The 26,051-nt window shown below is 39.3% G+C and overlaps 1 protein-coding gene across 2 annotated transcripts in view; it reads right to left on the minus strand.

The window, feature by feature from the left end:
• LOC139137206 (tumor necrosis factor receptor superfamily member 16-like) overlaps positions 1 to 26,051 on the minus strand; it is a 53,746-nt gene that overhangs the window by 4,405 nt on the left and 23,290 nt on the right. For both annotated transcript variants that reach the window (XM_070705192.1, XM_070705191.1), the window contains exons 2-5: positions 24,750 to 24,843; positions 21,527 to 21,793; positions 13,076 to 13,151; positions 7,399 to 7,472 (exon numbers count right to left, since the gene is read on the minus strand). In XM_070705192.1, coding sequence (XP_070561293.1) covers positions 7,399 to 7,472; positions 13,076 to 13,151; positions 21,527 to 21,793; positions 24,750 to 24,843 — 511 coding nt within the window. The remainder of the gene's footprint in view (positions 1 to 7,398; positions 7,473 to 13,075; positions 13,152 to 21,526; positions 21,794 to 24,749; positions 24,844 to 26,051) is intronic.

Below are 26,051 nucleotides of genomic sequence, written 5' to 3' on the forward strand. Positions count from 1 at the left end.
CAGGAGACGACTCCATCGGGAGAAATTTTGAAATTGTAGCCGAAGGAAGGCATGCGCAGGAGCTAGAATGTAAAACAATATGGCGACCAACAAGAACGATATTCTTTACTATATAAGCTTTGCAATAGCACATGACTCATTTAAATGATTAATGGCGTCATGACTGTACGTGTTGTTTGCGATAGTTATGAAAATGCACATTTCTGCGATCTTGAAAGACTTTTTTTACAGAATGGACTGGCAATGACACTCGAGTAAAATTCCACAAGCCCTTATTTAGACGCAACAGGTATAGTCTTTGAATTATTACGGGCAGTTACCTTATTTTCTCATGATTTGTCATAAAGTGGATGACAGCTTGAAACCTGGCCAACTAACCCTACGTCAGCACATCTCGGAAATGTTATCGTTAAATTGTATTCCCTCATCTACAGCAAGTGTTGGGTGAAACTAGCAAAGATGCATTGAACGAACTGTCAGGTGATCAATTTGGTTTTCGATTTGGTTATGATAATCGAAGAGGGAATTTTTTTTCAATTCTGTATCGTCGGTTGACGATACATGCATTGTAAGAAACCAGTAATGTCACTGATTGAGCGATGCGCAAACTTCTGGGTGTTGCCCCAGAACTGGAGCTTGGTTTAGATATTTCATTTGCTCGGGGAGATGGGAGGGGAGGAAGGGGTGGATTTCAAAACTCCATGTACCGCCTACATTCATTCTGTCCTGTTTCAATTTTACTAATTTAGCAAAATGACGACTAGCCAACTCAAACCTCTGTGTTTTTTTCCCGCCCACTCCACTAATCATTTAAATTGATAGCTTGTCAACATTCACAGCCCAACAACGCAATTTGTATCTCGATCTTCTAGGAACGTTAATGACAATGTCAAGTCCAATTACTGCAAACCATGAAACGTGTCTCTTTCGTGACTTGTTTGGCTTATCGAAGACTTAATGTTTTAGTTGGGAAAACTATGACATGAAGCCAAGGCATATCTCTCTCTCTCTCTCTCTCTCTCTCTCTCTCTCTCTCTCTCTCTCTCTCTCTCTCTCTCTCTCTCTCTCTGTGCTGCGGCATTTTGTAATACTGACGTGTTTTGTAATAACTTACGCAAAATGTAATAGGGGGTGTCAGCATTTTGTAATAACTGACGCATTTTGTAATAACATCTGCAGTATTTTGTAATAAACCAGTCTACGCGTTTTGTAACAAGGATATCAGCATTTTGTAATAAAAAATTGTCTACGCAAAATGTAACAAGGGTATCAGCATTTTGTAATAATTCGCACTTTGTAATAACAGTCAACGCATTTTGTAATAATTTTAAAAACTTTCCCCAGTTTTAAAGCATTAACAGATATTTTATTGACTTTGGAATGGTATTACAAAGTGTGGGTTTACTCGTTAACTAAGTACAAAAATTGATCGCTCCCTGACTTCCATTTCAAATTAGAAAGACTTAGTTTTAGATAGCTGTCAATCAATATTTTTATTAACTGATCATCTGAGGCAGGTAACCACTAGATTTCGACTGGTTTATTATCATATATTTGAGAGAATCATTGGTATACACACTCAGTTGATTTATTAAATAGATGATAACGACGTTGTTTCTGATGTATTGCAGACAACCAGCAATCAACAGGTAGATACTCAGATAAAATAAAATATAATAACATAAAATAAATTATTATACATCTGCCTTCGCAAACAATAGAATCGAGCTTCCGTAAAAACGGGCACGTAACGGGCATGCGATAACCCCTTTACTTTCATATTTGATGATAAACATTGCGTCATTGAATGGCTAACATGGAGGAAACCCCTAGCGCGACGTCTGTCACCAGCAGGCACCTCCATGTTGTGAGCGAAACTCCATACTGTACTTTGAAAATAACTCCTGGTAAAAGAAACGGAGGTAAATGTATAACGACTGTTTGAAGGTGAAAAATATTATGAGGTAATAACGAAGGTGTTCACCAAGACGGCACTGTACAATATGGCACGACATCGCTGCTCGGCTCGTACATCGAATGTTGGATGAGCGCGCGGTGTAAACAAAGATGGCGCTTACCCTTAACCCGCTCGCAGTTAAGAAAGCCACGATGCAGAATATATTCCTCTAAAGTGTCTGGAATAATGCATCGGAAATGACGGGTGCATACATTCTTGATAAAAAAGGAGATGTATAGTAATAATTATCACGAAAATACCGCAAAGTAAGCACTCAGACATTAGTGCAACGCATCGCCCGACACGCTAAACGCACGCTATAATGACTACATGTATGTGTCTGTATACATTCTTTGCGTTATTTTCATTATAACCTTAACTATACTGAAGTAAAGTAAACTGAACTAAACTAAACTAAACTAAACTAAAATAGTCAGAATAATCTGATGTTTTAGTGATTTGACTTGTTTAGCTACTAAAGCGGAAGTATGTCTGCCCTGTTGAGTATGTATGTATGTATGTATGTATGTATGTATGTATGTATGTATGTATGTATGTATGTATGTATGTATGTATCTTTGTATGTATGTAGGCCTATGTATGTATCTATGTATATATCTCTGCATCTATGTGGGCAGGGATGTAGGGAGGGAGGGAGGGAGGAAGGAAGGAAAGAGTGCCTGAGTATGCCTCTCTATCTATCTATCTATCTATCTATCTATCTATCTATCTATCTATCTATCTATCTATCTATCTATCTATCTATCTATCTGTCTGTCTATCTGTCTGTCTGTCTATCTTTCTATGGCTGTTATCATTTAATGATAATGGCAGATATTTGGCAGGTATAGCCAGTAGGATAGCGAGTCAAATTTAGCTTAATCATAGTATTGCAGGACAGCTTATCCTAGCTCGTTGGCTGGACAAATTTTACCATTGGGCGATAGCATAGATTCAAAGGAGGAACACAATGGGAAAGAAATAGAGCTGAGAAAACAAAACCATGGCTCAGTAGATATGAATTGTCACCTTTTACATACAAGGAAAAGTGGCAGGTCTGTCGCGATAAAGCTTTATTTTATCCTTGTCTATGGGATGATTAAAATAGATTATCATTCAGTATTTTAATTGACTGCTTCACCTCAGTGTTTATTTCAGTATCTTTTTGATAAATATCAGCTGTCAGCATTGGCATATTAACGTGCCCCTCCCCTCTTATTACCGTAAATTATCGACAATCAACTTTTAAGAGAGCATGTCTTGAGTTAGCGGTAGTCCGATTATGAAGGGCATGATCAATGAGAAAGCAGTTTCCTGTCACAAAAGTGCATCTCGGCCTCAATTGTGACGTGCAATATAAATTTAAAGAATATACTCGGCTGTGCATGGTAATTTTGTCTGAAATATTCAGTTGCTCTTTATAGAAAATGTGTACGAAACGTCTTGTGATAAACTGCGCAGAGTTAGAACAGTGCTATGAGAAATCACGTATACTTGATCAGTTTTATAAAACAAATCTGTAGAGAGTTGCCAATCATGATTGACAGCTTATATGAGAAGACAGTTTGACCTTGTTTTCCCACGTAAGCTGATGTCTTGACTGAAATAAAGAGACTAAATAAGTAAATGTGACTGATGTACCTAAATCAATTTGAACGTCATACTGACACATGGATTTATGTGCCCAGAAGCGATCAATTTCTGGTTTACAAGTAAAGATAGATATAGATATAAATTTCAGCTACACGTATTTGAAAGTAAAAATACACTTAGGGGTGACCTTGTTGTCTTGACTGGGCATTATGGGTTGAAAAAATGTTTCAGGGAAAGAGCAGAGTCGTTACCGTAATGTAGTTCCAGTTGCCTGACATTTGGTTTCACAAAAAGTTAAACTGACTTAATATTTGTCCGAACAACGCCCGCTGAGGTTGATTTGGTAGAAGAACGTGATCACTTGTTCTGAACCGTTCGTAACAATGTTTTTTTGAAAGTTTAATTGACTCTTGAAATAAGGAAACCAAGGCCAGTGGACGATTATTTCACTAACACTTACACTCATAATTGTTGGATTAATACTTGGAATCAGTTGAACTCAGACCCCCTTATCTGGCGTTATTATGATAACCTTGCACTTGTAGTGAGATATAATCTCGACATCATTATGTACTATTACGTTTTTACGTATTCAGAAACCACAAAGCATTTTGAAATACATACAATATCAGCGGATGTTTAGAATTATTACAAAATGCGTTAACTAATGTTACAAAACGCGTTTTATTACAAAAAGCTGATACCCTTATTACAAATCGCGTAAACAATATTTTATTACAAAATGCTGATACCCTTATTACAAAATGCATAGACCATTTTATTACAAAATGCTTATACCCTTATTACATTTTGCGTAAGTTGTTACAAAATGCGTCATATTACAAAATGCCGCAGTAGACACTCTCTCTCTCTCTCTCTCTCTCTCTCTCTCTCTCTCTCTCTCTCTCTCTCTCTCTCTCTCTCTCTCTCTCTCTCTCTCTCTCTCTCTCTCTCTCTCTCTCTCCAGGTATACAGATGTCCCGGTGGGAAATTACAGTGCTCGATGCCCAAATAACTAATAATTATAAGGCGATTCTCAAAATACCTGAATTTATGTCTGAGTACATCGTGCAATACCGAAGCGTACGATTTACTAGGCTGTAAATCCATGTGCGAGGACGTAATCCCGATATTTTGTGAACAACCTTATTATTATACATATTTATAGTCCGGTTTCACCAGAAAAAGTCGAAATTAAAGCGTTTTCTGGACGTTCATGGTAGCCAGCAGATTGGGAATGCGTCCAGCGCGTCCGCTAAGCGCAAAGAATGCAACTTCAACCCGCGGACTAGCATGCAACTGCAGCGCAGTCCACGTGAAGATATTGTAATTCGGCAGCATAAATTCACAGGTTCTGGACTGACCATTACTCACTTTGTTTACATATGTATTTTTTGTAAAAATTGCAAAATGTTCTCAAGATTTTCCCTGTTTTGACGAAGTGTTGTGAGGTCAAAGGTCAAATGCAGTCCGAAAACACCTAAAGTTGTCAGCTTATACTCCGTGTCAAATTTATTGGACTATACAAAAGTATACCTGCTTGGCATTTATTATACTGTATAGTGTTAAACGACTTGGCTCGTTACGGAGACGGCAGCTGCACCACCTAAATATTTTCCTTTGAATTATGCCCGTTCAGTGTATCGTCCCACTTTCTGGTTATAATCCCAAAGGCATGTTCTATTTTCTTAAAGGCGTGCTCCGACGTCCCTATGTCACACAAGACATCCAAATGTCAACTATGTGAACGGATGGTGATTGTTGCTGTTTGCAAACAATAATATATTCAGATTTTTAAGCTTCGCGTTGACGGATGACTCGAGCGTATCCAATATAATCCGACAAAAATATACCGAAATCTTTGCTAGTATAGTTACTATAAGCTATAGCTAGTCTCTAGCTGAGTTAACACAACGCGTGAATGATATTCTGACCGCTATTTGCTGTTGCGTCTGTACCATAAGAAAGGTTGTCGCCTTGTATTAACACATCTACCTAAAGGTGCACGTTATTACACTGACATACATATGTCATCGTTTGTACAGAGGGAGATAAATAACACGATGACGTCACTGTAGTCGGAAACGACCTTGTAACACGGCTGGGTCAACCGACCCAGTAACCTGTTCAAACGATGGCATCAAAGAAGTTAGAGATAACTTCATCGCTTGTCTAAGGAAAAGGCCAAGCGAAAACGACGTCCTTAATGTTTTGTTAATTTCACTTTTCTAAATACGATCCCGTTTTGGTGATAATCGGTAAGGGGTGGTCGCCATTTTGAATATCAAATTATCAGTCACGTTGGATTTTAAAAATTTACGTGGTTTGGGAAGTTAGAAAACGAGCAAAGTGACCTTAAAATTATCATATCTGCTGTTATTCGTGTTTTAAAATAGAAAAAAATCGTACTTAACTGTAGTAGCAAACCTCCTTGAGCGACGAAATATCGATTTTTGAACGTCGGTCATTGAGCTGACAAGTCCACCTGCTCTTTTAACTCAAGTACAATTTCCTGTTATCTCTCTCTAACAACACCGGTCGGTGAAAATTTTGTCAAATGTTTCATTTGATGAAGAGCCACTTAATTAATTTCGATCCGCGCTCTTTTTCAAATATTGATCTGCGTTAAGTGTGAATGTTATGCGGGCTAAATGGCCCAATTACCCCATCACGTGGTGTGACCGACTCGCTCAGTTGGCAAGTAATGATGGCTTTAACAAATTCCCTGTAATTAAGCATGCGCTGCATACTGAGACAATGGGTGCGCATGCGCAAACTGGGAAGTCAAACTCACTTTGAAAGATCAACATAGTACAATGGATTGGATATTAAAGTTGAGATTCTGGGGCAGAATAGATGACAGAAATTATGATCACGTGACTGCATCGCAGCATTGTTCGGTCGGTCACACGGCGCAACTTCGCTGTTTAGCTGCGTATGTGTTTTAAAATATGAAGTGTGTAAATTATGCTTTTTGCAGATTCATCGTTGAAACCACAACGAACCCACAGACTTACTTCATTTGTTACACAATACGTGCATGCAATAATTTGATAGTCTGCTCCGAATATTGTCGAGTGTTAATCGGTTCGCGCGCCTATCTGAGATAACGCTACATGCAGAGCTGCGTCTGTCATCGGCCTCACAGTTCAGTTCATTGGTCAGTTTGTGGGGCTTAAAATTTTGCCAAGTTGCCGACAAGCCGGCACACCTGTAGCTTGGCTCTAATGCAGTGTTAAATAATATAATAGGACAGGCTCGAGTTTAGACTTTTATACTACAATTTGTGAATGAAAACTGTTTGAATGCGATGTGGTAGCGATGTAGTTGAGCGAGTTTCTGGCCGAAACTTAAAGATTACTTCATGCGTGCGCGTACCATCGTATTGCAGTCATCTATCACGCGGATCATATCAACACTATTGCGTAATAAATCGCTTAAATGACTTTAAAATGAAATGACTAATATTTTACAAAATCGCCGACTTGAACCAGCTCACTTTCAGTATGTGAATCAACATATCAATCCATCCGGCGTAGCAGGCGAAGTGCACGCCAAGTTCACAGTACTGTAGCAGTGAATTTGTCAGCCATGATCAGCCCACAGTTCACACACTGTGGAGTCAGTCACCTTGCCGTAGGGAGGCTCGTACCACAACATACATAAACATACCCTCTAGGATAACAATGATTTGTAATACGACCATGCCATTTTCTAGTTTTCTCTCGTCCTTCAAAACCCGCTAAAGGGCATCCAGGAGTATTGCAATCGGGTGTGTCCAGGCTTGTTGGTCTCGCGGGGACAGTGTGGATGTGAAGTTCACAAACCTGAAATAATTTGCTACTTACCTTCATCGTGGGAGCATATCCTTCGATGAGTTGCGTTGCCTTCGAAGGTGACATTGAGGCCTAACTCTCGACATCTGAAAAACAAAGTCATGATCATCAACATATTGAACACGATCACTTTGACACGAAGCCATCAGACGAAAGTTTGAGTTTGTCACTGTTTTGGCGCCATTTACTTGGGCAAGGGGAAAAGTGGCGACCAGCTCGATACATATGCTAATAATGACGACATCTTAGGAGAAGAATAGTTTATTTCAATACACTAGGCCACCGGCCTTTCGTTACATGTTACAGATCACAAAATGTAGTTCAAGGTCAAAGGTCACATCTCGAAAGGACTTTTACACATAAAACTTGTCTCACTCAAGAGGTCTATCTGCAATCTGTCTCTTTTTAATACCATTATGGATGTACCTAGCCAGGCTAAAATGACGACATCGATATTGAGTAATGCTACACGATACCATCTTGTTACCGTGTGCCCCGTGTAAGGCAAGCGAGAATGACGCAACGATGGTTGTGTTTCAAATATCCATTTCGCCATGATCCCTCTACACAAAGCGATAGCATGGCAAATATCACCAAGGAATGTAATGCGGCCGTACACGTCAGAATGAGAGGACGCGATAAAGGGAAATAGTTACTTTTTCTGCCTTTAAGGTAGTATGCGCTTCGAAAGAAGAACGACTTAAACTTTTGTTCAAACGTTTCTCAATGAATCTTTCAACAGTTTTCTTACCAAATCAAGAATAACAATTAGGGATCACCGTGCAAATTTTGGTACTAGAGAAACAAATTACCCAAAATTTACCGATATTTGAAATTCAAAATGGCCGCCGTCCCTATGTTGACTCTATGGAGAAAAATAAAATTTTCGTTTTTCCAAAAACTAAGCCGGTGAAAAGTTTTCTGACACAAAGAGCTTTAAAATGACCCCGCACACGTGCAGATAGATCAGAAGAGAATTGTAAAAGTTAGAGGCGCATTATACCTTAAACCTTTTAACTCTTATGTTCAGGTATATCTGAGAATACGGACCCCTGTCACTTGCCCGGTAAACCACATGTCCATCGATTGAAAATTTGCACAATCTAAATATGAGTAAGATGGAGGACATCCTCTCTTGCGATCAGTTGGTTAAATAGTACATCAGGGGCGTATTTTTGAGTACATATTTCAAGATTATTTCTTTGTTTCTTTTACACTGTGGACAACATATTCCTGAAAGGCGTGTTACAGGAAACACAATGCTTCATAAGTGTTTGCCTGTAGCCTGCATGACATACGATCTGCTGTGCATCCCTGGTTTGAGTGGATAGCTTGTCTCAACGGGGACATACACTTGTGTAGGTCCCCATGAATATTGTAAAGTTTGCCCTCTGGTGAAAACTGGAGTCTCCTTTTGTCTACTCAACCAGAGAATAACTGGTATGGTTATCAATAAATGAAGTTTTTAAATACGGATGACCCGTTCAAGGTTGAATTCAAGATGAAGAGAATACAGAAACGGGCGACTTGGCGTACATCTCGCATATGTACAAGTCCAAAATATTATTAAACTATCTGGCCTAAGTTTTTAAGCTAGCACAAAAAAGGACGTACTTAAACGGCTTGCTATTTTTGGACATGTATATGAGGATTTCTCTCAAAAACGCGAAGTGTTGTGAGCATGGGTACAATAGGAATTTAACATCGGTCTGCTTTACTAGGCGTATAACGCCGCTGCTAATATTTTCTGATAAACGCGCGAAGGGTGATAATATGTGACAATCCACTTAGCGATGATTGACCGTTTTATTTCAAACCACATCATAATGTTGATCTATCAATGTCACGAGACAATGTAGAATCGAGAGGTATTATCCGTCGGCATCGTTGTTCTATGATAACTGGATCACAAAATATTCTCAAATAATGCATGTATTCATTCAGAAGCTACATATAGCAATTCATTTAAATTAAGTCCATGAATAGTAGATGACTTTAACCATATTGTGCGTGAATGCATATATATATATATGTATGTATATATATGTATGTATATATATATATATATATATATATATATATATATATATATATATATATATATATATATATATATATATATATATATATATATATATATACATGTGTGAGTATGACTCTGTTATGAGGGTTTTCGATGCTATGTAAAGATAGACGATGTGGTTTGACGAAATACATTGTGTGACTGCGTAGGTAGTCGTTTAGAATTGGAGACATCAAATATGTATAGTATCATCAAGTGGAACATGTGTCTCCGTTCCTGATGAGCTGATCAAAGGATGACACATTTCCGATGTATCATATTTTCTGTTCAAGGAGGCATACTTTAACGGCAGAAACGTTATAATTTGCCTAGTTGCACATCGACTTGGAGGGAGAACGTGTCTTGTGCATTTTTCTGTGTTTTATACATGTTTCTAAGCTCGATGGCGTGCTAACCTTGCTTTATAAACATGCCTCGAAGCAGTGTGAGCATAATCTGTTATCGCTGTCGTGAGAGTATACACACATCGCCTTTTTACCGACGGCTTTTGCCCTTTCGAGAGTTTTGTGGAAAACTGTGTGCATTGTTGACTTGACTTTTGTTCTGCAATATAAAAGCTTGCAAGCATTCTATCGATTTCGTTGCGCAGAACATATGGCTGCAGAAGTTAACATTTACAATCGAGCCTTCTATTTACCCTGAAGGGTACACTTAGAATAGATTCCGACGACAAAAGCGCATGCGTACCGGCTGTATGTCCATGTGATAAACTGTATCAAAACGCGCGCGCGGGAAACTGCAGCGGAAGCGCATTTGTTAGTCGTGAGTGAAAATGAAAACACTTTTAGTAACGCGATCTGACTACAGTATCCGTTCACAACTTATCAGCAGCAATGGGCAACTATGGTCTAGTTAAATAATGGAAAAAAAATTGGTGAGCCGAATGGGCGACTTTCTCATTTACCATTATATTGGACGACGTGGCATTTACAGTTAATAGGCTATCTTCCGTACGGTTCAATCTCGGTGTGATTTTGCGCGTGCGGCCTTGGTATACCGTGTACAGTTACAGAATCGTTATGCCTCATGGACACTGATAACATGCTCTTCGGGATAGATTCACTAATTTTTTTCTTAAATTTGAAAAGAAAATGAGATGGAGTATTCCAGACGTTTCCAAGAAAACCGTGGAAGGAAAACGCTTTCTACTTTAGGTAATTTCTACGCATTCTCTCATAGAACGTGACAGAACACAATATTGTACATTTCGTGTCATAGAAACGCTGTTTCCCCTCTTTTACACCGAAGTGATAAAGTAACGGAAACGCGTTCAATAATGGCCAAATGTTTAAGAATTTTCACATTTCTTATTCAGATTTCGTAATGGCAATAATTTCTGCCTTAGTTTTGAAGTTGACAGGCTTTGTCAACCTGGAATATCACATATTCACTGAAAACAAGTATATTTTTTTCACTCCATCCCTTCCATTTTCATGTATTCAAGGTCAAGTGATGCACCACAAAATAAAGATTTGACCTTTGAGAAGCCGATGCATTGCACCAATCACAGCTAAGAAACCGATAAAAACCCTTACTTACACCAAAACACGTAGGAAGAGTCAATACTTATATCCCGGTGAGAAATGCTCATAATTTACTCACCTCTTTGTTTACGTTTATCTGACACCTCTATCACTTGAAAACGAATCGTGTAGTTGGTTGAAAATCACGCGCTTCCATTACATATTTTAAGTCATATTTTTCAGCCAACTTGTCAAAACTCCGCGTACTGACTATTCCCGCAGACGACTCTAAGCCCTCACTCAGTACAACAAGTGAAAGAGGAGCGACTAATATGATTCCCTCTTTCACCACAATTCGCGGGAAACAGAGTATCTGACGACACCTCTACGGCTGTAGTGCAAGAGGTTACCGATTTAATTGGACAAGGCCAGGTATAACGCGATAAGCCCGGTACCCATTTAGCGGTTAGTGTCAGCCGGCAAATTTACTCGCCACGGATGCCATTTTGGCGGGTAATGAAATTACCGACAGTACATGCTGCACGAACACGTGATATGGGGGAATGCGCTTGCTTGTTCTCAGCGCGGTCATCGTTTCCAAGGTGACCCGTGCAAATTTCAGATCAACAACCTGTCTTTGATATGACGTCACGTACAGGTACTGGTGGCAGATCGTTTTCAGGCCTTTGTTGTCGACTTTCCGAGAGAGAAATTCATTAGGCGAAGTTTTTGCTTTAATGGTCATAGTTCTGACTTTTGTTAACAGGGCCTACTTTTTATTTTTGCGGGAAACAAGTAAATTAAGTCAAAACGTGCCTCTTGGACAGGTATTCGTACTCGAAAAACTTGAACAATATTAATTTGGCCCACCACTTGTTGGGGCTCATTTTGCAGCGTATGGAGTAAATAAAGTTTTCACCGGCTTAATTTTGTGAAAATTGGGTATTCTGATTTCTTCCATAGAGATCACACCTGACCACAGGGATGGCGGGCATTTGAATTTCAAATCTCAATAAAATATTTGGTAATGTGTTTCTAAGTACCAAATTTTTTCACGGTGAACCCGATTTTTCCCCATTGATTTTAAAAGACAAACGTTGAAAGTACGCTTGAAGAAAGCCTGAGCAAATTTTTTTGTCTTTCACTTTCGAGGTGTGTACTACCTTAAGTTTTCTGTGTCTGTCCGGAAGGATATTGAACGCGAACACAAGACAATTTTAATGTTAATTTTAATAGATGACTTCCAGCCCACATCACATTGAGCCTGAACTAAATTAGCTGCTAAAGCAAATATTTGTCAGTCTCCTTCTCATAACAATTATAGTTTATCAATACTATTATTTTTTGTAATACGTTCCTTGCAATATTATTTATATGACCAGTGAGAATATTATTCTATTCCAATCCATTCTATATCCGTTTTCAACAATAGCATCGGACATTGCACTTATCTAAGCTGTGCTGACAAGCTGGACGGTAGATATATATTTCGACATTATTTGGGAGTAGAAGAAGAAAATGTATTTCACAAAGAGGACAACGTAGTGAAAGTGCGCTCCAAAGTTAGCGCACCTTGAGATTTAATGTGTGCCAGACGTGAAATCAAATATTTCACTTTAAACGGGGCATGTTTACCTCCTTCCGGGGCAAACTGCGCTACCCTTTACATGCAAGCCATTGCCTTTCATTCATAATTCAGTATAAGTAGATCTCATAAAAACCCCACAGGCTTATCTATTTTGGGTTTTGCACGTTTAATTCCTTCTTAGCCATCGATCCTTAAAGTCCCATTAAAAGAAAAGCTAAATTATAGTTTAATTATGTTTAAGGGGTATATTTACTTTAATAGGAGGCAGATTTACCCCATAGCGATATTGTTATGTTAATTCGCATTTAATTGAATTTGACCGTGGCACCTTAGCAAAATTGAGCGAAACCAAATACAGATCTCGATGGGCGGGTGTTGAAAGCTGACCGCACAAACATGTTCAGTGTAGCACTGTGACACCAGTCGGTCAACTTTGAATTCCGGCTCAAAAAATCATAACGCCCTCACGGTAACTTTCTCCGTGACCGAACATTTCTACTTGGAACGAAATGATGCTATCCTCTTTTTTCTCACAGATACAGAATTATACCTTACTTTGGTTGTGACTGGCACCCGTCCACACTCGACCAGGTCTCCGAATAGGTGTCTTCATCGCAAACTTGGCACGCCCCTTGAAAAAATAAGTATAGAAAGAACGAATGAAGCAAATAAATAAATGACTGCGTAACAGCTCTGCGCTCCTTTCAATAAAGAGTTCAAGGATTGCAAAAAGACAGGCTGAGTTGCTTGTTTGTGTACGCTGATAAAATTACTAATCTCCTGACAGCAGTATATGTAAGTGCGTTGGTAGAATGGACGGTGACGTCACTCCGAACTACCAAATTCAAGAACACTACACGAACATAGGCAAGCTGTTGTCTGCGTTAAGAATATTGAAAGTTAATCTTTGAGATGTCGGCGGTTCTTGAAGATGGCTATCTCAAGAGACATTACATGTAACTGCGCCGCCGTCAAAGGAAAGGGTCTAGAGAGGCAACCGCAGTTATGTCATTCTCGAGTTCATCGCTTTTTAAGATGGCGCTGATAGGCCACGTGTACACTTTTATTAGCATTGTTATTCACCGTTGATTTGTCTTGCAACTTCAGTATAACTGAACACTGTCGATCTGAAGTGATCGATGCATTAGTCAAACACTGACGACATGACCCACGGATGGGTTTAACCTAGAATGAATCCACTTCGAGATCTGTGAACAGTCAGTCAAGAGGCTGCTACATTGATAAGCGGTACTGAGCGTCATTTAATTGAGAAATTTTTCATTTAGATTCATTTAGTAATATGCTTCCATATATATATATATATATATATATATATATATATATATATATCATTATATCCTTTCATTGTCTATAATATACATATCACACACACACACACACACACACACACACACACACACACACACATATATATATATATATATATAAACACGGTTGAAAGTATGATCGAGATAATATTTGAATATTAATACAATATATCACGTATCCATCTGCGAACGATAGATAGATAGATAGATAGATAGATAGATAGATGGATGGATATACAGATATAAATAGAAAGACAGACAGATAGACTGGGATACAGTTAATATTATGCACAATGAATAGGAATGCAGCCCAAGAGACCTAAATAATAACCGGACGTGTGGAGGAGTTTCAGAATAAAACTGTGATGACCACATCTTAATTCCCGGTACAATGATTCATCATTCAATCAATGTACGGTAGAAAGTTGAATTCTTAGCCATCCCGAAATGCGTCGAAACTGACTAACATACTCACAATCTTTAACACCATTATGACATTGATGAAACGAACACGTGATAATTCCATTACTTCACCGGCTTGGCCCATGTAACAGATAATAAACTCTCCTTTGATAACATTTCGATCAATAGCGTACCTGACCGACAAAGCTATTTAAGGTTGCAAACCTACTAGAAGAGCGTCTATATGTGTAAGGGACGAGGGGATTATACTGTGTGCGGTCGTCATTTTAGGTATTTCTGTCACGCCAGGAAAGGTGCACCGCGGCTTTGTTTTCGCAGTAAATGTCACGATGAAAAATATATAGATCAATATAATCTTCCTTCTATCTTATTTATGGAACCAGGGTTATAGTGAACGCATAAATTCTACAACAGCTATACGTGTGTCGACACTAGTGGTTAGTGGATCTGCTGGCGGAGCATGTTTTGAATTCAATAGTTGACGGTTATCGTAGAATTTACAGCCTTCGAATTATTTGCAGTGAGTTTACGCATCCATAGGAGGGGAAAGTGACTGAAAAAAAGCTCAAAATCTAAAACTGATAAGAAAAATAAGACGATTCTGACTGTCAACTGTCATTTCGAAGCGGTATTTGTTCTTCGTCTGTTCTGTGACAAGATCAAAAATTCACAAGCTGACATCGGCAAGCCAGTCAGACCTGCACAGCACTCACTGTACAACGACTATAGTTGATGGAATTTTATTGTGTATAACCAGTCCATATGATGTTCAATATATTGTTGTAGATTTCAGTGTATATAGCATTGATTTCAGCATATATTGACTTTTGTCTACATGTTTTATACCTTTCCTGATTTTAACAGCCTATTTTTACTTTAATGTCTTGGATATTATTCATATTGACTTTTGTTTTTTATTATGACTCTCGAGTCTTTGAAGCTACTGCCTGACTGTAACAGTTTACGATTTTCAGGGCCATATATCATATTGACCTCAGTTTACATCTGGTAGACTCTCAAGCTGGTGTATCGACTACTCGCCTGTTGTAGCTCTACTCGACCTGTCATATTGACTTTCGTCGGCATGTTACTTAGCCGTTGACGCAATTATCTGTACAGCTTAATTTAACATTTGATGTTACAGCATAATAACCTTATTATTGACTCTCAAACTGTTGAAGCGTCCCTTCAACGGTCACAGTGCGGTTTATTTCGACCTGGAGGTCAACAAATCTTATATTGACTTTTTTCCTACATGTTATAAACTCTAAAGCTCTTGAAGCTACCACACGTCTGTTGCCTCCTATCGATTTTCAAGGTTGATATCTCATCGAGTCTGATTTACATATTATTGACTTTCAAGCCGTTGAAAATTATATTTGGCCGCGCCACAACTTAGCACAACATATTTAGCTGTTTCTCCACTGACGACACGGGATGTTGCTTCGTGCCCCCAGGTGGCAATAAAAGTAAATATAAGAAATTCTTATCATCAAGAGTGTTGTATCACGAATTGAAGTGTCATTATGATACACTGCCTATTTCGCTTTTGAGCATGCGCAAGAAGAGAGGCAAGGACTCTTTGAAATGTGAAAAGAAATTCATTCTGGAGGAGAGATGATATCAGACCTGAAGTTACTGCTCGGGCAGAGTTGCCGCTTTATAAATAAAAGCTATCAACCTCAATTCCACCGGCATGTTTTTCTTCAATTAGACAAGTACTACGGTCCCATGGTACCCCGGATGAATGGAGGAGACACACGACATCAATTCACAACAAAAGGTTTTTGCAATTCCCAAGTAAATCCCTCAGCGAACATAGGTTGCGACAACCAAAGCAGCTTAATTAAACCCCATATGGTTTCGATGAATATCATATTGACTTTTGTCGGAAAGTTAACCCGAAATCTCTTGGAGCTACCACTGGTTGTAGCAGTTAATCGACCGTCAGGGTTTACACCATATTGACTTTGGTTTATATATTGACTGTCTGTCTGTTAAACCTAGACTCTTAACCGTAGCAGGTAAATTCGATGTTGAAACTTTTGATATATATTTTATTGACTTTGTCCGCATATTATTGACTTTCAAGTCGTTCAAGATAATTGATTATACATTCGACCGTGGCGGTTATCATAGTGACTTTCATCAAGCTCTTGAAGGTACTGCTGGCTTTAACGGCTTATCGACCTTCAGGGATGATGTCATATCGATTTTTGTTTACATATTATCGACTTTTAATTCTTTATAGCTGTCCTTTTATTGTAGTGGCTTAATTCGACCTTGAGGGTTTGACGAATGTCATATTGACTTTGGCGACATATTATTGACTCCAAAAAGCTGTTGAGGACACTGTTGGCTAAAGCAGCTTAAGTCGACCATCAGGGTGTACATTGGATATTAACTTTTTTCTATTTTGTAGATTTTTCAAGGTGTCGAAGCTACATATCGCCTGTGGCAAGTGAACTCGAATTTTAGGCTTGTACATCTCAAATCACACTATTGACTCTCAATCTGTTTAGGTTACCTTTCATGGCAGTTTATTTTGACTTGAAGGGTGCAGAGTCTTGATCTATAATTTTTCACATGAAATACCTTAACATTTCGATTTTAACTGACAGCAACGGTGGCCGGTGCAGGAAATATGTCCAGGAGAACGAATTCGCGACCAGCTGAAGCGAAATAACCACGGATATTTCCATCAAATGGACGATTTAGCCCGACGGTCTCAGTTTAACGAGCCACGGGGCACCACGCAAAATAAAGTTACCTTCCGGTCTCTAAAGCAGCCATGTGCGTTGAATTCAGAACTGTTAATCTTCATTTCATTACTAGGCAACGGTTCCCGTGGCAACGGAAAGAGAAGCCGCGACCGGCTCGGAATTAATTTCCGTAAATTTGAGTTTCATCAAATGAATATATATCCTCTTGTACGATACACTCTATGCCTGTAAAGTCAATTCATCCTCGATGGAAATCAAATTACTTTAATGCTATAAACAAGCATATCTATCGACGGGGAAATTATGGGTAGAAATTGAACCGTAGGAGATGTCTTTTATGAATGTAGAGTACCATTCGTAGTTTGATGTTTTGATTTTCGATAAAAAATCTAAAAGCTATTCATTTAGTCTGAAATCACTAAATTCATGATTAAATTTTACGGGTTTTTTGACTAAATGCGATTGAACAGTAGGTGGTGGTACTAAATTGCTACTGAACACACTTTGTTTCAATCTAGTTCCCATAAAACAGTGGTTGACTTTATAGGAGCGTATTTTCTTTCAACTATAACTGCTGCAATGCTGCCGGTGACTTCGACTTCAAGATCTTCATTGAAGGTCGGACATCAATTATGCACCAAAGTGGAATTTAAAGTTTCTTGGCTTTTCACCTTGAGGGTAGCCTGTACCTGGACGGATTGTGAGCCGCATGCATAATTTGGGTATAATTTTAATAACAGATAATTTTAACAATAAATTGTGGGTATTTACAGGCCCCACCTCCATGTGTGAAGGGAGTTTATGTCGGCAGAGGCTTTAATAATTATCATATGCATATTTAATAAAGTTGTGGCAGTGAACGTTAGAAACATTATGGGCTAAATGCCAGTTATGCGCGGAAATTAAGAACCCTGCCGAACAGCGCCGAGAGGTTGCGGTTCGACGCTAAGCCTTCGCTGCACGAATCACCGTCAATATGTAACTGGGCCCGAGGTTGTAGCAGCTTGCCTAGGAACGAGGGCTGCTCCCGATGGGATAAAGCAATACAAGTACTATTGATATGAGGGAAACATGCGTTGCAGTGGCGACAGATTGAATATTGATGAGTAATTTGCATACGAGATGTGGAGTCATTTCGAGCAGATTGTTTCAAGGAAAAATTTTCGGAATGCTGCATGATTCAGAGAACGGTCCTAACCGGTTCTGTTACTTTCGCTGGCTGCTCAGTCAGAATGGCTCCTATATAATTAATAATTTCACCAGTGCAACGATACGAGAGAGCATTGCAAAACTGCATTTCTATACATTAATATAAACTACCTGTATTACAGCAATGTCTATATGTCAAGCTTCAATGTGCAAAAAGCAATTGATAGTTCAAGTACACTTATTAATACACTCAGTCAGTGTTGCACAACAGCGAACAACACTTTCGAGATGTAGTTTTTCAGGAACCTTTGAAATAATTGTTATGCGTGTCACAAGTCGCGCGTACCAAAGTAACTTGCGCAGAAATTGGATTTGTTTTTCCAAAGTCGTGAAAACAACCGCCCCTTTTACGGTACTGGAAACCTATTCAGAACACGTATAGGAGAACAGTTTGATAAACCAGGACTATTACGGACAGATCAATGATACAAAACATTGCTAATCAAAACCTTGTACCATTGAGTGAACACGAAACTAAAATGATATCGTTACGGGCGTCGAAGGTGACTTTATTCTAGCGTGCCAATTACGACAGGGCCACACAACGTCGACAATACGACATTTAAGAATAATTGGAGCTAGCAAACAAACATACAAACAAACGCATAAACGTGTCGAATTCAAGGCTAGTCATGAACGCTTACTTTATATTCATTATATATTTCTAAATGAAGTTACATCTAGCGTCTTCTGCAAAGGTGGACTACAAATGATAATTATAGGATTTTACTTCTATAGGCTTACTATACCGAAGTTGTGGGCAAAACAAGACCCAAGTCCATTGTGGTTCGTAAATAAATCAGTTTGCGCCAACCGCGCTCCTGAAGTGTAAAATGGTATACCCTTCCTCGGCGTCTTTCAATTTAACTTCGAAGACTAGGTTTAGCTCCATGCGATGGTATAATGAACAGTCAATCGAACAAACCCGTAATTTGAATCTCTGCGTCACTATTGAACTGATTTGTTGCCGGGCAACGGTCTCTCGGACGCGGCAGTCGTCGCGGGATTGCTGCACTTTGCGATTCTTCTCCCGAGACAGGCACGCTGGGCGCTGCGTGCGCATAATGGCGGTGTTCGACGCTCATTACACGGGCAGAACGTTAACTTACATTACTATTATTGGTCTGATGTCGTATATTAAAGTATGATGTTGCTCCTTGAAGACAGAAAAAAAATCATATCTTTGTCGTCATCAAGCACTTTCATATATCATGAATAGGGTATATAGACTCCCCAGCATGCGGTCGGTCACCGGCCTGGCTTTGATCGCGATGTGCAATCACTAATATTGCTTGTTTTCGAGGGCGATTTTTTGCCTAATTTCCTTCCTTTGAAGAAATACCGCAAATTACTGGAACTTGTTTCTGTTTAAAGACAGTCCTCGCGGGTATAAATAGATACAAAAAAAATTCAAAAGCATGTCGTCATTGGATAAATGTCATGTATCTGCTGGGTGTGTAACTCCACGGCGTGTCCCGTCATACCCTGAGATATGACGTCACACTGACGCGCTAAGTAGCTAAGGAATTAGTTGGTCACCTTGGGCTGTTTTGTATTTGTGACTGGGTTCTCGAATGGGAAGAAAAATACTAGGGAAAGGAACACAGCATTCTTCAGGGCTGTCATTATCACCGGAAAAGCAATGTACATGTTTGTGTTGTAATATAGTAACTTATAACCACAAAGTCATCATCATTTAAAAAATACCATGCACCCTCTACTTCCCGAATTGAAATAAAAACAAAAGTCAAAATTTTACCACAGTTATCAAAAATGGTAAACGCCAAGCTCCTTTGACTATGCTTACAATTTTTAATTACACGACACAAAATCTTCACTGGTACTCTCTTGTGTTCATGCTTGGTGTTTTTTCAGGGACGGTAAATGTAAAGTTTTTTTATATTTTTGTTCTACAACGAAGACGTATTCTTACTCCTCTGTCCGGAAATACAAGAAAACAAAAAAGTGGCCACGCCTCCATGGCACGCTGCGTACAGTATGGCCTTGCAATGTTCTTGTTGATGAATGTATTTTTGTCCGGACTAAAATCCAGTTGTCAACAATAACATAGGACAAAATACGCTGAAGGCCCGGTTGACAAAATCAATCACTAGGTGTTTTGACATTCTTTTGCGTCGATACAGTAAGAAACTGTGGTATACAATATAAGTCGTAGATATTGAAGCTTAAATTGTACTGTCAGGGGTCAGGTTCATTACTATTGTCAGTTCTTTTTGTACATTAGAGGAATCACTTCTATTTGTAAAATTGACTATTTCCTACTGTTAGTCTGCTACAAATTGATCATCAACGTCACTGCGCATATGTAAAGCGCATATTGTGATGAACTTTATTTAAAGGTAAATTAGGCCGACCAGCGGGAGATACAATACTTGTTAAAAAGCAGAGAATAAAAATAAAAACTGCAATAGTAAAAACAAATACAGTAAAATACTGACCGACCAGCGGGAATTAAAACGCTTGCAAATCGCAGAGACTAAAACACAAAGACGTTTCGGTTTACGATTGCAGTTTTTATTCTCTGCTTTTTAACAAGTATTGTATCTCCCGCTGGTCGGCCTATTTTTATGGTATTCATTTTCACTTGCTGCAGTTTCATCCCTCTTTTGAGGTCGTCTGTAATTTTTATTTAAAGGTATTCGGTCACCTGCTTTTAAACAGCCAATCACAGATTTTACATGGGTGGCCACTTTTTAAAAGGGCGCCCCACACGACAAGCCACGGCGTACTTAGCAGAGTCGTCTGCATGAGCTTTCACGTATCGAATAAGGAGGATTGACAGCTACAGGTGGTACAGGGTAGTACGCTAAGCCCCGCCCCTTTACCATATATGGAATGTGCAAATTTACGGTGACCGCGTCAGTCTCTCTACATAGGCAAAGAAGTTGTAATTTTCAATTTTTTCGTCATATTGTCAGCACCTTTGACTCTTTTGAGCGAATTAAGATGTGGACCGTGGTGTGTATGGTTTTAAAACCCTGCACTCTAAACCCCCGCGATCTGTCCTCAAGTGAAGCGGATTTCAACAGCATTAACATCGAATTCAGCTTGTCAACGAGCGTATTACCACTCGGGACTTGCACGCAACGGTGGCGAGCTAAATTCTTGACTCTTCAAGTATGCTGCTGCAAGTAGAACGAGAAAATCTAATTGGCATGCATCCAAGTAAGTCCATTTTAATCAAAAGCTACTGTAAAAGGTCCCTTTACAATAAATATTAAACACCTTATATACGCGTGTATTGTTATTCATTCAGAGAAGTCACTCACACTCACAGACGGGGAGCGCGGCTCAAAACTTACCATCATGGATACCGCGTCCCGGCGGGCACGTTGGATTCTGAACACACGCGCCCGTGGAGTTGTAGTGCCAGCCCCGCTGGCAGACGCACGCATTGTCCAGGGTACCGTTCTCCGGTGCAGGCACTTTAATGTATTCATGGCTATTATTGCAAGGTTTAACTTCTTTACAGGTGTAATCCGCTGTGAAATCGTTGCTATAGGAACCGGGCTGACACGGCTGACAGACAGACGCCGACGAAAGTGTACAATTACTGACTAGGCGGTAACCTGAAACAGAAGTAGGGGATGCAGAAGAGATAAGCGATTACCATCTCAAGATTGCTTTCCAATAAAAAAATTCGATCAATCGAAATGTTAAAACTACCATTAAAACCACGATAAATAAAGTCAGGTTGTTTGCAATCAGAAGACAGGGGGCGCGACAAGTACCACATGTGAATCTCCGGGTGAAACGTTTTGTCAGGGACTCCTCGGAATGGCGACTATCTGTCTGTTTGTGATATATTTACTCGTATACCGCCACACGCATGCTGTCTGCCTCTCTGTCTCTTGCATGTCTGACTACAAATTATCTGTTCGTCTGTTACGCTGCTTTTAACTCTTCTTCTGGTGTCCCACTGGCGGGAAGCTTTTGCTCAATTATGCTGCCAGCCAGAGATAAGCTGTTCCACTAAGGTTGACATATTTCTAGAGGACGTACGTACAAAGGCGCCATCTTTTGACTTCGACCCACTTTCTCTTTCACGGCTGCTACACACTAAAATAACGCTGTAGCTACTGAAAACATCACTTATGACTTTTCGGTTACTTGATTAAATTATAACTGTACTTTTCAGCCAATAAGTTGAGAGAAACAGACTCTCTGGACGTGTAAAACAATACAAAATTTTGCAAAATGTGTAGAAAATTAAAATTGAATGTTGACGACAGAAGGGGTTTCCACGTGCACGGCTTTAGTGTCTTGCAGCAGAATTCATTATTTTGTGAGAATATCAAGGATATCGGCGGCACTGCCACATGGAATAAAATATTGTGTAAACCCACTGCTACAGGGCGCTCACTGATTTTTTCCGGTCTCGGAGTGAAAGATGCGTGCCAGAAAATTGAAACTCTAATCTTTTATCGCAATCAGTGGAACTACTTGACCGCAATACATAGAGATGTCAAGTGACCTTCTAACACGCATTACCACACGTCATGCACGGGAAAGATTCCCGGATTTGCTTTGTGACCTCTGACCTCAAGAGTCAGTGTACATCATGAGTTTTATACACGTTCAACGGAATAATCTGGGGCTTGACAAACAGTACCGGTCTCTGTCGTTTCACTTTGGCTGGATTTTGACGAAAGTCCTGGGTGCGAAGACGACGCCAGTCCCAGACGCTATCGTTGGAAGCAAGTTTGTTACGGAGTCCGCAGCGATTTTCAGGGGTCACGGTGTCGTTTGGGGTTCACGATTGACGTATTGAAACGGTGACTGCCTGTCGGAGGCTGTGGTAATAGGCAGGCCTAGAAATATTACTTTTCAATGCAATGAAAGGGACTGTACGCAAATATTTTGAAGTAACTCTCGTGTTATTTCAGGTTGTTCGCGAAATGAACCGACGCACTTGTGAGAAGATGTGGAATTAGCTGCAAGAGCCGTTGTAAGCTATTGAACTAAGGCCAAGAAAAATAAAAAGTTTGTTTCTCATCCTAGACATATTGCAAAAATGATGCGGTGACGCGGCCTTTTTTTCTTCTCATTTTTTTATTTTTCAACCAACAAGAACGCGCAAAAACACATAGGAATGAAAACACATTGGAATGCACGCAGAGATAAATGCACATCAGTGTTGCTTTAGTATTTTTTGAATAGCAACAGTCTGTGGTTTGACTTTAGAGTAGCATTGCACAGTTTTTACAGATTAATATAAGTGACATCTGTGTACAGTTCTGAATGGAATGTTAGTGTCAGTTATTTTGTTTACAGTTCTGTTTTATACAGCACTGTGTTATGCACTATCGTCGCGTATTTTTTCGTATATTTTTTTCATTTCATTTCCTCATGAGCAGAAAAAGGTTGACGCGGCGGGTCTGAATTGACGCGCGCGAGGATGAGAAACATTTTTTTTTCTTGGCCTGAGCGTACGTGTTTTGAGGAGTCAGAAAATAGCAGCAGAGATTCAAAGACACTGAATCGCAGACTGAATAGCGTCTGATGTTTACTGAAATGTCTCGAAATGTTTGAGTGATGTAAATATGAAAGGCAGACATTTCTATGGGAGAAGTGCGTCGATCTCATCACACCTCGTTAATGTTACGAGGCAGTTGGTGACTGCAGAGGTTGGACCCGGCGATGAAAAATTGAATCAACGGCACAGGGGAGGTTAGCTGTAACGATCTTTAAAAAAAAAGGCTTGTCGATCAGCACGAGCCGATCAATACTGAAACCTCATTCCGTGTTCGCCCGTTTCAGCTATTCATTAAAAAAGACGCACGCCTTTGATTTACGGCTGATCACACCTGCGTCGACATGGGCACCCCGGCGGTATACACGGAAATGATCTCCCTGGTTTTCGTCACCTTGTCAGGCGACCACGCACGCGACTATTGAGGATATGTGCTTGCAAATTTGACGGGGCTAGAAGCAGCTTCTGCCAAAACAGAACCGATGCTTAGCCAACTCTTTTGAAGGCAGTGAAGAAACATTGCTACATTGGATACCATATATATATATATATATATATATATATATATATATATATGTGTATATATATATATATATATATATATATATATATATATTAATAACAAAATTACTTCAAGTACAAAGTAATGATATCTGTTACTTAAGTTTCATGCATCCTGCAATCATCAGACAGAAGAAGTGAAAGGATTCTTAGCTCGACAGTCTTATATATGTATGATCGATGTTATATATATTATATATATATATATATATATATATATATATATATATATATATATATATATATATATATATTATATATATATATATTGACTTTGCCGACGGCTAACTAGACCAAGTTACTCTTTCTTCTCAATAAAAAGGAATGGAGGCAATAAACCAAATTTGGAAAGTAGGGAGAAATTGAGAAAAAAAATATCTATTGTGAAGGTTAGAGCCTGTCGGGTGGCACATACTCGAGTTCCTGTTTTGTTTTGAGATTATCTCCACTTTCTGACAAGAAAACGCGACGTCGATCGATAACACACTCACCGGGTCTGCACATCTGACAACATACACCATTGTGCAAAAACTGTCGTTCGTTGCAATTTCCCGCCAAAACGCACATCCCATGGAAGATAGATACCTGTAACCGAGAAAAAATGGACACGAACACGCGTTAATGCGGCTATTCGACCACATTTGTGGAAATAAAGCCATTGGAACGTAGGGATTGTCCTAATGGAATAATTACATGAAATGTCCATCAAAAGGCGTTTGTACTGAGAGATTTTGAACTGAAAACTGAAAGGCACACAATGGTCTCCAAGCTTTAAAAAAGCTTTAAAGGTTTCAACAGCAATATCATTATTCTCAAAACAGTCAATCTGGTTTACCCTTGTAGGAAGCTGTTTAACAAAATAGTGAACACATATGCACAGAAATTAGATTTGAGATTAGTTTAATTTTTTTTCTAATTTGGGCCTGTGAAATCTACAGCAATATCATTATACCGAGTCGCAATTATGTCTCGGGTGTGTTGATTCTACTACCAATGCCTGGCGGTTATCGGCAAGGCGTACAATATCGTACAGTGGCAAATAATAAACAAAACTCAACGACTAAAGATATAGAACATAAAATGCTAATCAACTCATGGAAGACGAATATTTGTGATAATAAATGAGTCATATAGGGTTCACAACTTAAAAAAAAATGACGGGTAGAAACTTAAGGGATTATACTTCTTGAGTCGTGGTAACAGTTTTTGGTAAGTTTTGCACAGTTTTGGACAGTAAAGGCACAATCGTTTGTGTTTCCGTGGCTCAAGAAACTGTCCCATTCCAAAATCACCATCAGACATGGACGTGATCGCCAAATAAATGCCCACTGGCCCCTGCCTGAGGTTGGAACTTCTTGAGACTGACTCATTTGCATAGATTTCTGATAGATACTTTTAAGCACCCCCAGCGACGGTATACCACGAGATTTTGACCAGTTTACGAAATATATGCACGAGCGATAGCGAGTGCATATATGAAGTGAACTGGTCAAAATTGAGTGGTACACCGTCGCTGGGTGTGATTTATCGCTATTATATCATTAGAGTATATTGAAATTCTGGCGTGGAACGTCAAAAAGGACTTTGCTCTTTGCGAAAGCTCGCGCGTTTGCCAGCCGTGGTATATCGCGAATATACCACGGTTCTTTTCGCGTCTCAACCAATCAGATCGCTGTATTTGCGCCATCAATATACTGGTATGATATAATTCATATAATATCATATTATTTATCTTACCATAGACCCTGTTGCCAGGTTCTATGATCGGATTCAGTGTTAAAGTTGGGCTGATG

This window comes from Ptychodera flava, chromosome 7 (assembly GCF_041260155.1).
Source record: "Ptychodera flava strain L36383 chromosome 7, AS_Pfla_20210202, whole genome shotgun sequence".
Classification (NCBI taxonomy): Eukaryota; Metazoa; Hemichordata; class Enteropneusta; family Ptychoderidae; genus Ptychodera; species Ptychodera flava.